At 46.7% G+C, this 15435-nt stretch overlaps 1 protein-coding gene across 4 annotated transcripts in view; it reads left to right on the plus strand.

Moving 5' to 3' along the window:
* Positions 1-789: 789 nt before the first annotated feature.
* The window catches only part of Wwox (WW domain containing oxidoreductase), an 884382-nt gene continuing 869736 nt past the window's right edge, over positions 790-15435 (plus strand). For 2 of the 4 annotated variants that reach the window (XM_038312890.1, XM_038312891.1), the window contains exons 1-4: positions 790-1107; positions 6399-6463; positions 7286-7343; positions 9731-9909. In XM_038312890.1, the coding sequence (XP_038168818.1) occupies positions 1001-1107; positions 6399-6463; positions 7286-7343; positions 9731-9909 (409 nt within the window). In that variant the 5' untranslated portion in view covers positions 790-1000. The remainder of the gene's footprint in view (positions 1108-6398; positions 6464-7285; positions 7344-9730; positions 9910-15435) is intronic. The other 2 variants (XM_038312892.1, XM_038312889.1) reach the window with 2 other exon arrangements.

A 15435-nucleotide genomic window follows, 5' to 3' on the forward strand; every position in this document is an offset into this window, starting at 1 on the left:
GGATTTGAATTTACAGCTGTCCTCCTGCCTCTGCTTCCTGAATGATAGAATTACAGGCTTGCCACACTACACATTAATCTGGAAACAGTTTTGATTGTCAAATCCGGGAAGGCTTCAGGGTATGGAGCTAGGACAAACAGACAGGATTCTTGTCAAGTGCTTTAAGAGTCTACTTTGGGGATTTGTAATTAGGTAGTGCCTATGAACAAGAGAACTACATTATGGCTGGATAAGCCTTCTCTCTAATGGAAAATCTGGAGGAACGCAGTTTTTTTTTTTTTTTACTTTCTGTATGTTTGGAGACATTGTCTCACTTTATAGCCCAGGCTGGCCTGAACTCTTGATAAGCCTTCTGTTTTAGCCTCCCAAATTCTGGGATTACAGGCATGAACCACCTGTCTAGACCTTGTATTTCTAAGTTCTCCACAGTATAAATGGTTTTTAAAACACGTTGCAATCTCAAAAGACTGAGCACACGCGCCTGCAAGGGAAGAGACTGGGACCTAGGATAGCTTCATCAGAACGCTTTTTTTTTCTTTCTTTTTTTTGCTGTATTTTAGTGCGCTGTTGAGCCTGGACTACATTTCCCAGGATACCCCATTGCTTAGACTCATTCAGGATTGGGTAAAACAATGAGGAAGTGATTTCGGGTCGCCCAGCAACAGGCGGAGTCCTGCACCGTGACTGGGTGAGCACGCCCCTTCCCGCGGGTGAAGACGCTTATTCCAGTTTCTGAGCCGTTCCGGTCTTTCCTTCCAGCCACAAGGCCGTTCGGTCTCTCCTGCGCTTTCACCGCCTCTCTCTTCAGGCTCGCCCCCTTTCCCGCCAGTCGCCGCGAAGACAGGAAACTGGATCAGAGCTGCGGATCGGCTGGGCTTGCAGTACGCAGGCGCGAGCGGTCAGGGGCGGAGGGGCGGGGCGCTCTGAGACGCGCGGCGGCGCGGTTGAAGGCTGAGTGAGTTGCTGAGGGGGAGACCCGGCGATTACTCCTGTCTCCACCATGGCAGCTCTCCGCTACGCGGGCCTGGACGACACGGACAGCGAGGATGAGCTGCCTCCCGGCTGGGAGGAGAGAACCACCAAGGACGGCTGGGTGTATTACGCCAAGTAAGCGGCCTGGAGCGGCGCCCCCGAGACCCGTGTCCTGCGAGGCCTGGACCCTGCGCTGTGCAGCCCAGCGGGCACGCGCATCCAGATCGCCAGCCACCTGTCCCCGGGTCCCCACCGCTGCGGGCTCAGGGTCAAGACCGGGCCGCCTGCAGCACGCCCCCTGCTGCTCACGAGGTGCCACTGCGCGGTGCGGTGCTGGCCCAGAGGTCTTAAGAGGAAATAGAGCAAACTTCCATTGCCCAGCTCCCGCCAAGGCGACCCTTGGAGGCCCCAGCAGTCTGCAGTTTTAAACAGAGGTCCTGGGTGGCTCACAGTGGTTTCCCAGGGAAGTTTTGGGAAACTGTCCGCACCAGAGCCTTTCTTCATAGCTAACCGTGACCTTGGGCCACTGAAAGCCCTGGTTGAGTCTGTTTTCCCCATCAGTAAAATGAGTTGACACAGAACGCACCTAATGCTGTACCTAAGACACACAGTGGAGAGGCTGGTGGCTTGCAGATCTCCCGCCCAGCCAGCATTAGCTGGACTGTATTTGTGGTAAAGTTGCTTAGGTCTGAATTACCAGTGTGGTCAATCCCTACTCCTACTCCCTTTTTTTCTGAGACAGGATCTCTATGAAAACCAGGCTGGCTTGGAACTAGCTTAATAGACCAGGCTAGGCTCGATTTTTCACAGATCCATCTGCCTTTACAAGGCTTCATTATGTATGTAGGCCTTGGTGACCCCGACCCTCCACTCCCAGTATCTGGGTAGTGTCTTAATATACAGACATCGAGAGATGTCTATAGGGAACCTATTGCAGCTGACTCTATCGTTGGGGGAATCTGCTCATTTTAAATAAGTAATATATATTTAATGTGCAAAATGATGGGTTTTTGATACAGTTAGGGGTCTCAATCGGGTTCGTGTTCTCTGCCAGTTAAAGAATTAAAAGGCAGGAAAACTCCAATGCTACAGGTAACAGTGGAGGAATCTCCAATACCCTAAACAGCAGCAGGCAGAATCAACAGTTGAAGGGCGTTTATAGGGCATGGGGACACATTTACACAACAGACACGCATAGAGGAAAAAGACCCTCTGCAAAGCAAAGGGGGTACTCTGGACACCCCTCCCCCCAAATCCAGGCTCTTTTTGAGAGTTCATTCTCTTTCTCCTCTCTTTTTTATTTTTAAGTCTTTGAAGAGCTTTCCTTCCCTAATATAAGAGCTGGTCAGTTTACAGAAAGATAAGGTGGTTGGTTGACCCACAACTCTTGGGTAACATGCCCTGATTTGGCCTTGAACTTGTTGAGTATCACCAAGGGCCTGCTGGCAACAGCAAACCGCCAACTAGGCCTTTGTTTTTCTTGTCAGGCTTTTGTCTCAGGTCAGGAGGGTAAGGAAGAGCTGGCCTTTGGAGGTTCACCTTTCTTACCTAGCCATGCTCCTTTCCCTATCTCTCTGCCTACCAAGGGTCCATCTCCCTCCTAGTCCCCAAGCCCCTGCTGTCTTTTTCATATGCATACTGTGGACTTTCATAGTGGTCAATATCCCAGTACTCTTTTTTTTGTCCCACCCCCGATTTGCTTCCTCTTCTAAAATACTCCCTCCCTCCCTCCCTCCCTCCCTCCCTCCCTCCCTCCCTCCCTCTCTCTTTCTCTCTCTTTTTTCCCAAGACAAGGTTTCTCACCTGCTTCTGCCTCCCCAGTGCTGGGATTAAAGGTGTGTGCCACCCCCACCCCCGGCTTTCTTATGAGTTTGTAAAATATCTTTTTAAACAGGGGCTCGTGTAGTCCAGGCTGGCCTTAACTTGATATGTGGCCGAGGTTGAGCTCCTGAGTCTCCTCTCTTCACTTCTCGAGGACTGGCTGGGGTCAGAGAGTGTACATGAACATACCTGGCTTTCTGTTTTTAAAATCTAGGAGAATCAATCTTTTTAAAGCTTTTCACACGCGTCTATTATCACTTGGCTTTCAGAAAGCAAGTTATTATAATAACACTTGTGATTTGTATTTTTAGTTTTTAATATTTAACTAAAAACTTAAACTCCCGGAGCTCCTCTAGCCTCTGGGATTAGTGGCGTGTGCTATAGTTTTGTTTGTCCAGCAGTGTTTCTTGTAGCCCACGCTTGCCTAGAATTCTTTAAGTAGCCAGGGATGATATTAAAAATTCCTGATACAGTTGCCTCCACCTTTCAGGCACGGAATCACATGTTTGCATCACCCTACTTGGTTTCAGAAAAAGTTTAAAGATAACTTTCCTGGCTTATTATCAAATTAGGTCTTAGTTTGGGCCTTGGAATCTCTCCATTGATAGACTGTAAACTTCCCGTGAGATTTTTCAGCTACTCAAGGGTATGAGTCACTCCTGTCCCTGGTGGCCAGGTAGACAGAAACAGAAAACAGGGAGGCTCTGGGAGTTTATTCCTTCAAGTGTATAGAGAGCCCTGAAGAGCCAGGCCCCTTGTGGGCACTGGTGATGCCCAGCTGAGTGAGGTGCAGCTGCCATCTAAAGGAGCTCCCCAAGACTGGACGGATGACTTGTAATTAGTAGCTCCAGTGCATCGAGTCTGTCTGTGAGTGGGCAAGGGAGGCTGCCTCAGAGAGGTGTTCTTGGCCTGTGTCTCAGAGCACAGATGAAAGGTGGGTCCGTGTGGCAGGAAGTCAGGCAGGTGGAGGGGACAGTGGGAGGAAGGGTCCCAAGCAGGCTTCTGTCTGTGGTGCCGGGTTGTAAAGGCGAAGACTGTTGTGGAAGGAATCAATTTGCAGAAGCCCTTCTGTGCTTTACTGAGGACCTGGGACTCTGTTGTCAGACTCTGGAGCCCACCAGTGTGATGAGCTGGAGCCAGGGAGTGACATTGAATTTATGTCTTTAGAAGGGACAAGTAACTCTGGGGAAGTAAGTGGATTCAGTGCCATGCCAATGAACCTGCATTTGCCACTCCTACCTGAAGTCTCTGCCCTAGAGGCCTGTCTATGCTGTGCCAGCCACCTGCACTTCTACTGTGTTTGGTTCTTGGCATCTAAATAGGCATCTTGTCAGCTGTTGATAAAGTGACAGTTAGTTACTCTTCTTTTGAGCGTGCATTGAAGGAAGTGAATGCTTCGAGTGCTTCCTTCAGTGTCCCCTTGGTTCCCTGATGATCGGGTTCTTGTCACTGGCGACAGGTGTTTCTAGCTTTTGATCCATACTCTGTATGAGAATGATCTATTACAGCCATACTTTCAGTTTTAAATGTGTTTATTAAATGTGAATCGAACAAATGCAAAGGATCAAATACCAAGTAGCAGATAAATAGAAGCTGTAAATAGCCAAGTACTATCCAGTGGAGTATGATCCGCACGGCTAGCTCAGTCGGTAGAGCATGAGACTCTTAATCTCAGGATTGTGGGTTCGAGCCCCATGTTGGGCGCCACTCTGTAGAAGGAGTTGCGGGCTGCGTTCCCACCCGGCTCTTGCATGGCTAGCTTAGCCCCAGAATAATTACACGGAAACTGTATTCATTTAAACACTGCCTGGCCCATTAGTTTCAGCCTCTTATTGGCTAATTCTCACATCTTGCTTTAACCCATATTTAGTAATCTGTGTAGCACCAAGAGGAAGGATCTTAGCCTGCGTCCATCTTGGAGAGGAGAGCTATGGTGTCTGACTGAGGCGTCTGCCTGACTCTGCTTTCTTTCTCCCACAATTCTGTTCTGTCTACTCCACCTACCTAATTTTCTGTCCTATTAAAGGGCCAAGGCAGTTTTTTTTATTAACCAATGAAAGTAACACATAGATGACCATCCTCCATCAGGAGTACTCACAGGGCCCATCAGAAACAGAGTGGAGGAGCCCAGCTGAGAGAGAAGTAAAGTCACAGCTTTAAGTCAGATGTGTTCAACAGCAGCAGACATCTGGGAGCCTATCCCTGGCATTCCCATCTCCTGGTACATGCTCTCCATGGACAAGCTTCCCCTTACCCACGGACATTTTTATATTGTGGGGTAAATCGTAGTTGAGGGAGGGCACTTAGGAATCTTCTAGCTGTGTTCAAGGACATGGTATTATTATTATTATTTTTTAAATTCTCTTAGCTGTCTTCTGTTTCTTTTCTTCCTTGGGTCTCTTGGGGCTTTTGGAGGACACCTGAAGTAAACATGCTAGAGCCCAGGGTAAGGGAAGCCTCCTTGATACAAGAGTCCGCTTTCAGTGAGCTTGGACAACATGTGACAGTTTACCAGTAGAATATATTACAGTTTACCACTTTATTGTAATGACTCTCCGTGGGACCATTTGAGCAGTGTCCTCATAGCAGCCCCATTCTGCAAGTGACAGGAAGTGACAGCTGAGAGGTGGGGTGAGTGGACTAGTGGCGCCTAGGGACTGTCCTGTCACATCTAGTGTCCACAGATCCACCGCCATCTTGTTATAGCCTGTGACCTATGCGGCCGTTGTACTGCGTTCTTAATGTTCTTTTGGGTGTGCTCAGGACCCAGTGAATTATGAGACACTGAAGTTACACCTGGGGTCAGAACACACATTTAAGACTGTGTGTGTGTCTAACAGTGCGTGTATATCATGGCATTCTGGTGGAGGTCAGAGGACAATATTCAGGAGCTTGTTCTCTATGTTCACTGCTGGATCCAGGCAGCAAATTTGTGTCAGGATTGCATAGCAACCTCTTTTTACCTCTTGAGCCAGTTTTCCAGCCCAGAATGTACATTTTTAAAGTCACTTCTGTAGTTTAGTACTTAGCAAGTAGAGACAGTAGAATTCAGTGTTTAATGTTATTCCTGGCTAGAGAGTGAGTTCAGGCCAGCCCAGGCTGCATAAAACCTTATCTCCAAAAACAGCAGCAATAACACAACTAAACAAAACAGCAGCAACGACAGCAAAAAAAACAAAGCAAAAAGAACAAGGAAAATAAACATTTAAAAAGATTAGCGTTAACAATACTATATTTAAGCTACATTTTTATATTTAAATGTGAGCACTATAAACCAGACACTGAAGTTTATCAGTTTATCCTTAAATAAAGGGAAAAGAAACACTAAGTGTTTTCCTAGACCTTTGTGACTCCCAAAGCTTTGCAAAGCTGACTCATCGCTGGGACCCAGTCCCTCTTCGCCCTCCCACTGCTCTCCCCACCTGGCCTGCAAAATTCTTTCAGGCCTGGGGCCTCAGACCTGATGTAGCCAGGAAAATTTCTGCTCTGAGTACTTCTTTCTGCACCTGTTCTTACTACTCCCACTCTATGTGGGAGAGACACAGTTTAATACAGTGATTACTCTTTAGTCATATTAACGAATTCTGTTGTGGTCTCTGTTTCAGCCACACCGAGGAAAAGACCCAGTGGGAACATCCAAAAACTGGCAAAAGAAAACGAGTTGCAGGAGGTCTGTATGTCAGAAGCCCAGAATCCCAAGTCTGCAACATTGATGAGCTAGGGAAGGTGTCACAGTGGTGAGGTAGCAGTTGACCCTGGCATTCTGGGAAGGCTGCCTGCTGGGTGACCATCAAGGAATAAGACTCTCAATCTGAGAGTCTAGTGGGATTTGGCAGGAGAGGAGATAAGATCTTGAGATGGACAGGAGGGTGCCTTATGGCCTTTGTCTTGCTGGCTTTCTCTATAGTTGTACCGTGTGGGTAATTGCTGTTGATGTAGGCTGTGGAGGCAAATGTCAGGTTTTTTTTGAAACCATGACTTCTATGTGCTTCCGAACAAGTACACAATCCATGAAATAGAAGTACTGAATAAAAACAAGAGGCGTTGAAGCTGCTTGGCCTCAGTGGGCTTGGGGGCTAGTTGAAGACAAATGGGCTGGTACATGGAAATGATGGGATGGCTCTAAACCATGGCACAAGTCAGCACCCCACCGGTCAGCGTCTGCTGTACTTGCAGACGTGGTTGCTGTCTTCGGGAACTCACGCTCACAGGAGCAGCTGCTGAGGCTCGCAGGAAGAGGTGGAACCGAGTGAACGCTGAAGGGTGGTCAAGAATGTAACAGGATTTTAGTTAAATCAGAGGCAGAAATGTGCATTTCAGATGGGATACTGGGCCTTCTGTAGCCACTGCCCTTGACCTTGTGACCCGAGGAAGCTGGTCCAGAGAGTTTAGGGTTCAGGAGATATGAAGGATGACCCTTCTTCCTGTCCTTGGGGCATGGCTTGCCTTCATTCCACTACACATACAGCTGTCAATCTTTCTTATGTTTCAGATTTGCCATATGGATGGGAGCAAGAAACTGACGAGAACGGACAACTGTTTTTTGTTGAGTAAGTGTCTATGTAGAAACACTTTGAAGAGGAATTTTCAATTATAATTCCCTACGTTGGCCAATCCTTGAAGCCATATATACCTGTGTTGTCAGCAGGAGTAACCATTTTCGCTGGCTTGGTGATTTTTGTTTGTTTGTTTCTTCCAATCTGCAGTTTTCCACCCTTTTCTTTACACTAGGCCTTAGCAGTCCTGCAGTATCCGCAACCCTTGGAGCTGGGGTCACAGGTGTGCAAACATGGGATGCCTGGCTTGTTGATGGGTGCCGAGTTCCAAACTCCAGTCCTCATAATTGGGCACCAAGTGCCGTTAACTGCTGTGCCATTTCCGGAACTCCCATTTTTCATATTTTTGTAACTACAGTGGCATTGTTAGACCTCACCTGTTACTATCCCTGTAGGAATAGTTACATTAGCAGGTTTACCTGAAGTAAATAGTTTGTCGGCAAACCTAATAAACTCCCTCCTGGCATGTCTCCTGCACTGAGGGCAGGTAGTCCAGGGCTTGCTTTGAGAGCCTGAGCAGTCATTGGCAGCTCCAGCAGGGCAGCCTCCCTGGTGAGTGGATGGGTGGATATTCTCTGCTGCCTATTAGATTATAAAGGGTTTCCTCTCCCTTGATCTATAAAAATTTTTTCCATTATCAAAATAGGGATATCATTTCTTTATTTTTTATGTTCCAAATATCCTTTTCTATGTTTTTCTTGGAGAACATGGCTGTAGAACTCTGAGACTCCTTGCAGCCAGATTCTTCCTGTGTATGCTCCTCCTGAGCACACACATGCCCATGAAGCTGTTCTCTGGGGTACCTTCCTCTTTACTGCCCAGAGCAGTGATTCCAAGGTGAGATTCTCCAATCAGCATCCTTGGCAGCTCTTGAGAACTTATTTGATACACACACACACACACACACACACACACTCAGTTCCCCTACTATTTAAATTTCAATTTGGGATGGCATGGTGGTGGCTGGCAGCCTAGCCCTCCAGGGAATTCTGAAGCATGCTGGTTAGACTGGCCTACTATAGAGAGGGATCAACAAACTTTTCTGTAGTGGATCAGAGATCATGTTTTAGGGTATGACACTACATGGTTTCTGTTTTAATACAGAAAAATGTAAAAAAAATACTGTGCCCCAATAAAACTGCAGAAGCAAGCTATGGACACATCAGCTAACTGCTGATCTATTCAAGAATGAGCATGGGTTTGCAAGCAAGCTGGAACAAGGTTTTCCTGACTGGTTATTCTCTAGCCTGCTGCAGGGGTGTGCTGGGATATGCTCAACAACCAGCTCTTCAGGGAAAAGAAGTGTAGATTTGTTTCCATGTGCACATGCTATCACCATTGCCAGATCTGGTCTACCAAGGTGGAGTCACTGAGGAGCGGAGATGACAGCACAGCCACCACTGCCTAATGTCAATGTTGTCAGACAGGGCCTCACTAAGTTGCTCAGGCTGGCCTTGAAATTACAGTCCTCTGTTAGCTGGGATTATAGGTCTGTGCCATGAAGCTCAGACATATACATTTTAAATCAAATAGTTTAAAACATGTTTAGGATATTGCAATGTCTTTAGGTCAGGTTTCAAGAATACACATAATTCTTGTGTTACATTTTATATATTTAGAGAGAGTGTGTGTGTACACGCATGCATGCACATCATGGCCATCAGGACTTGCAGGAGTTGATTGTTTCCTTTATCTCATAGGTTTTGGGAATTGAACTCAGTCATCGGGCTAGGGAGCAGGCACCTTTATCTGCTGAGCCATCTTGATGGCCCAAGAACACATTTAAAATGTAAAAATGGTATTAAAAGGAGTAATATAATAATTTCTATGTGCCAGTATATTTTAATGTTGTTTCTGTTAGTTCTAGATCAATTCCAAATCAAAAATAGAGCACTTATTATAGGTGGCATTGCTGTGGTCTTAAAATGCAGAATGGTAAAACGTTTTATAGTTATTAAAACTTCCATCATTTCCACTTTCTCCATGTATAGCAGGGGTTTGGGGCCCCCGAAAAGCCCAGCAAAAGTATCTAGACATGTATTGATGGGAGTGCCTGGCAGATCTTACAGACAAATTTATATTAACAAGAATTCAGTAGAAAGCTTAGAGCCATCTCAGGAAGCTGCTGTGAGAGAAAAGGGGCCAAGTGTGCCGTAGTACCTTCAAGTAGTTCTGAGAAGCTTCCATGGCTGTCTTCCCAGGCAGGAATACAGTCTCTGGAGGTTAGAAGATAGATCAAATGGGTTCTGGATCTCTCCATGTTTGACAGTAAGCCTTTTGGTGTAAGAATCATGGTGTTTGCCTGAGGTATTAGAGTATCTTGTATTTGGAGATGCTGGTCCTTGCTGTATAGAGTTCAATGCCCTTTCTATTCTTTGCAGCCACATAAATAAAAGAACTACCTACTTGGACCCAAGGTTGGCATTTACTGTGGATGATAATCCAACAAAGCCAACCACCAGACAGAGATATGACGGCAGCACCACCGCCATGGAGATCCTGCAGGGCCGAGACTTCACGGGAAAGGTGGTCCTGGTTACCGGCGCGAATTCAGGAATAGGTAGGCCCGTACCGTACTGTCATCCCATTTTACTCCTTTGGTTTGTTTTGTTTTTTGGTTTTCAGTGAACTCCATTTACATGTAAAACTGTAGTGAAACTTTGGTAGTGTAGCTCCAGTCTCAAGATGGTCACATAGCCTTCTGAGCTGTTTCCTTAGAATCGCAGCCTCTGTCAACCCCAGTGCTCCCGTGGGAGGCTGCGTGGGACCTGACCTTGAAGTTGCTCAAAGCTGAGAAGTCAGCAAAGGCTGTGGCTATTTTGGTATTCAGGGGCTGGAGACAACAGGCTCTGGCTAAGAGTCTTTGACCCGGTCTGTGCGGTGCATGGATGTATTCCAATTACCTGGGTTATTCAAACCAAAATTGATTGGTAATGGGATACTGGACAACAGCAGATTGTGACTTTGGATCCAAGGGTACTGCAGGTTTCCACTGGTCATTGAGCCTATCATTTTCTTTTGGTAACCGTATCTTATTTCTTCATAAAACTGGAGAATTTGTCCTTGTCTTCACCTCTGTAGCAACCCTCCTAATTGCCACTGCTTAACCACAGTGGCCATGGTGAGGTCAGTGGCTTCCCGGGCTGGTGCAGCAGTAGCAATGAGGCAGGCATTTGTGCCATCCTGAGGGATGGGCTTTATTTTGTTTTGGTCCATTGACATCTGACATTAGCATTGGAATGGCTCTGAGATAGGATGTGCAACTTCAGTTTGAAAAATAGAGCTGCATCCAGCTGTCCTCTGGCTTGTCCTCTGTCAGGTTTCTCTCTGTCCATCTCTCTATCATCTATCACAGTGACCCGTCATGACCTCTCTCATGAGCTTTTCTCTGTTCTCCTTTCTGGTTTTGGAGTCCCCAGTGTCCTTTTCCAGCAAGCATAGGAGGTGAAGTACCATAGTGGATTAGTCAGTGTGCTATGTGGCAGGCTCTCAGAGCTTGAGATCGCCATCCCAGATATGGTCAGTATCTTGACCGTACTCCCACTAAGGTAAAGGGACAAAGGACATTTTTCTAAAGAAATAGGAAGCTGTTTCCTTAAAAATCAGCTCCCAAACCCCATCTCAGCTCTGAATACATTCCGTCCAGCCCTTTCAGTCTCTGCCTTGGGTAAATCTGGAGAAGTGCCGTGCTGTCAGTGGAGCCGCAGTGCTGGGGATGATGACTGCTCCTCAGGGTCCGAGAAGCAGTGCATTGTTACAGTTCTGAGTGCGGACCCGGGATGCTGCAGAGGAAGTTTTAAAGAGGGTTGGAGGGGTTAAGAAAACCCCCCTTTTTTTCTAACCCTCGGCTCACTAAGAGTTCAGCGAAAGACCTCACCTGTTTGTCATCTTGGGTTCAGAGCTGGCCGAGGACTGGATGAGAATAATGCTTGGGTGATTTCTGATACAGAGAGATAAGGAGATTCTGAAGTGTGAAGAAACACGTGGGCCCCAAAGGCTTCTGGGAGCAGGGCAGATGTTCTGCCTCTCCACTGCTCCCATTTCCCTCCAGCACATCCTTCCTGTGCCCATTCTCTAATTTGTGTGCACTGCAGGAAGTGTGTGCGGTCTCACTGTGTGTTAGGGGAGTCACAGTGTTAGGGGAGGTGGGTTGTGGGAGGTTTTAGGAAAGATAGCAGTGTTCCCAGCCCCTGCTTTCCCTCAGGGACTGACTTTAACACTGCCTGTCTCTCCTTCTCTCTCTCTACTCAACCAAGCATGAATCTCTGCTAGTGCTGAAGATTTTGACTCTTAATTTTTGGAATAATATACTACAAATTCCAGGTAATCAAATCTGTACAAATCCCTGTCCCTCTTTAGCAGGCATAATGGGCTTGAAGAAGCTGGAGGTTGATAGGCACGTGTCTTTTCATCACATCACAGTTGACTGTTGTGTTCTTTGAGAAAGTCTTGAAAAATGTTCTTGCCCAGGTAGTCTGTGGCTTCTCCATCACAGGTGTCCTTCTCCCCCACAGTGCAACTGCCGATGTATAAACTGGCATAAGTGCTTCATTTTTGCCTGTTCAATGCAGAGTGGAGTGGGCATCTGCTTCCAAGATCACTGGTGTCACCTCTGTGAAAGCTTTGCCAGGGTCGTCAGCATCCCTTTCTTTGCACTGCAGCAGGGAGATGCTTCTTGTCTGTGTATCAGCATTTGAGTCTTTGGCCTGTGAAGCTGAGTGGATTGATTCTGAGCACTCCCCCCCGCCTCCTGTGTGTGTGACAGACCCCTTGTCTGCTCGTGAGTGCTGGTGGAGGGAGGCCTGTGTTCTCCCAGGGCCCTGCCGCCTTTGCTGTGAGCTCTGAGCAGACTGTTCAGTCACTGCTTTTCTCACGCTGGCCGTAGGCAATGCAGAGCTAACTCTGAGTGGTGATATTACTAAGGCAATTGAAGCAATTCTCAGTTTTATGCAGGGTGAAAGGCCAGGATGGTTCTGCAGAGGCAATGCAGAAGAAGTACAGTGGGAGCGTGGAAAAACTGATTCTTGGAGACAGTGTCCTACCATGTGTCCTTGCTTGAGCTCACTATATAGGCCAGCCTACTCTCCAGCTCCTGATCCAGCTGCCTTGCGTGCCAGGATTACAGATGTGCCCCACCACACCCAGCTCCCGGGCCTTCTCTTTACAGTTGTTAGCCAGCTTTACCTCTGTTGACTGGACTCAGCTGTCTAGATTGGCTGTGGATTAACTGCAGCCCCCGGGTGTAACCTGACCGACTTGATTTTGTACGTGTTTCATATTGGAACACAGCCATGCACATTTAGGGTATCCCCAGAAGTTGAGTAACTACAGCAGGGATTATATGGCCCCCAAACTAAAGTATTTACTGTGGGGCCTGCTCTCAAAGCATTAGTTCTTCCCACACTGGGTGGTCTAGCTGAACACAAAGCTGGGTTGCCTCGGCATTCTGTCAGCCACAGTGTAGCTGGAGCTAGGATAATGGGTACCCAGGCTGCAGGAGGAGCATGGCCAGCACATCATGGGTAGCTGCAAGGGTTGTCTCCCCAATATCCACCCACCCCACCCGTGTTGTTAGTGAGCTGGAGGTTAGACTGTTGTCTCCTCAGAAACTAACACTCTTTCCTCTTGGCCTTTGTTTAACCAGCTTTCTGAACCTGAAGACTTTTAGACTGAAAGCTGTAGCTTGTGGACCTCAGTGGAGATGAGCATCTCAGGCTCCAGGGGGAGCCATCCCTTCATCCAGAGCACTGCTAGCAAACCAAGAGCCCGGAGCCTGCTAACCAGTAGACAAGGGAGGAGCCCATTGCTGTGTGTGCAGCACAGCTGGGCAGGAGGGGCAGGAGGTTGTGGCTCTCTGGAGTTAGCCGCTGGCTGGCTCTGATTCTGTAAAAAATGAAGGAAACGGCTTCAACATGGAGATGACCGCATTTAAGTCCCGGGGAATCTCAAGAAAGGGCATGTTTTAGGCTAGGGAGTCTCCCACTTTCCTGGTGGCCCATGGATTTTCCTAAGCTAAACCTGTCTGCGAGCAGATTTGGCTATGTTTGCACAGTGCTGTGTGGATGCTGCTCACCTTGGACCTGTAGTCTGACTTGCAATCAGATGGCACCAACTGGCTCTGAAAGAGCAGCCGAACATCGTTGTCAGAGTAGCATTTGAGCTCCATACGATTGATGCTTCAAATACGTGGACATATTGCCATGCTGTTTATGGAGGAACAGTTAGGCTTTTGTCAAATGTTGTTAGAAACCTGTTAGGTGTGAGCACACTAGACAATTCCAGTCCAGCATTCAGAGTACCAACAATAGAACTCTCTTCTAGTCCTAAGTCAGTAGGGTTTCTGAGCTTAATCAGAATGAAAAGTTTCTTTCACCTTCTGGACCTTTATAATGTCAGCCTGCATCATATGTGGTTTCTTCTGAAATAGCCTGGCCTGGCTTTGAGTTTTGAGCCAGAGGAGCCATTAACAAAAACAAAACTAGCTTTTCCCTTGGAAAAAAGCATAAGCCAGTGATGCTGATGTGTGTGTGTGTGTGTGTGTAGTATGTGTTTGTGTTTATATATATAACATGTATGTGTGTATATATATATAATGCATGTGTGTATAAATAGTGTGTATGTGTGTATATATTAATATAAAATGTGTGTGTAGTGTATGCATATAGTGTGTTTATATATAGTGTGTGTATGCATGTTGGTGTATGTATGCATGTATAATAGGTATGTGTGTGTATAATATGTGTGTATGTATTTTAAGACTGATGCTTTAACTTTCTACTGGTATATATGTCATTATAATCACCACCCCAGGGCTTACTGTAGAGACACACACACACACACACACACACACACACACACACCAAATTCATGCTTTTGGAGATAAAAGAGGTGCACACTCAAGCTGTCAATCATCCCTCAATTTGTTGCCTTTAGAGCAATGTAAAGGCGCCAGGCTTTTTTGTTGAGACCCTTGCAGTGCTCTTACGGCGTCGAGTACTCATGTCCTGGTTTAGAGGGTCTTGTCACTAAATCATGTGCTGATGTTCTGACATGAAGTTTAGTGCCACCCTTTTATCCTGGAAGTCACCACTCTGGTGGATTCCCGCCTAGAGAGAGCTCTGCCCGTGCTCCGCTGTTTTCCTTTACCACCATGCAGCGGCATCGTCATTTTATCGGGAACTACAGGGTGTCAGAGCCCAGCTGGGCTGCCAGAACCTGCCCTCTAGTCCCTTTCCTGAGTGAAGCCTGCACCCTTGTGTCTGGGGCCCTGAAATTCCCCACTGCTCTCCTTTCCAGTTGATGAGATATGAGCTCATGGGGCCGCGAGTAACATCTTCCTTTTGGGAACTCGGTGCTCATAAGCAGAAGGAAACCCCTAAATCATGGAAGTGACCCCTGGGGAATTAATTAAATATATCTGCGACAACTGTTCTTTTAAGCTAAAGTGATTTGAAATTATTCCCTCCTGAGAAACTATTGGAAGTTGTTTTCCTTGAGAGAGAGTCTTATTACATAGCCTAGACCGGTTTCCAGTTCAGGGAAATTCTCCTGCCTCAGCCTTCCCCACATCTGGCTGGAAACTTGAGATTTTTGACAATATTGGTAATGGTCCTTGACTGGCATTACACAAACATTAAAAGTGAATACTTCGTGAGTCAAACAGCCACTTCACTTATGAATATTCTTGGATATCATAGTGCTTGGGAAGCTCAGTGCCCAAACAAGAGGCCCATTAAAATTGCTGCAGGGATCACCACCGTGTGGTTTGCTCACCCTGTGTAAAAACCTCGGAGGGTGCCTAGAATGAGTTAGTTTATGATCGTGTGTATGTGTCACATGTACCCCTCTGGTCATTGTCAGAAGGAATTTGCTCTCTGAAGCCCCAGTTAATTTCATTTTTTTCAAGTAGGCTTGGGTTTTCACTTTTTTAATGTCAGCTTAATAAATGCAATTCATGTTAGCTCTGCTTCAATGACAAAGTGGCTCAAACTCCTAATTCAAAGAAAATGTTTACGAATCTGATTTCTACATTATTAAGGTGGTATATCACATGCAAACTTGGAAATGGTCTTACATAAAATCCAAT

This window comes from Arvicola amphibius, chromosome 15, assembly GCF_903992535.2.
Source record: "Arvicola amphibius chromosome 15, mArvAmp1.2, whole genome shotgun sequence".
Classification (NCBI taxonomy): Eukaryota; Metazoa; Chordata; class Mammalia; order Rodentia; family Cricetidae; genus Arvicola; species Arvicola amphibius.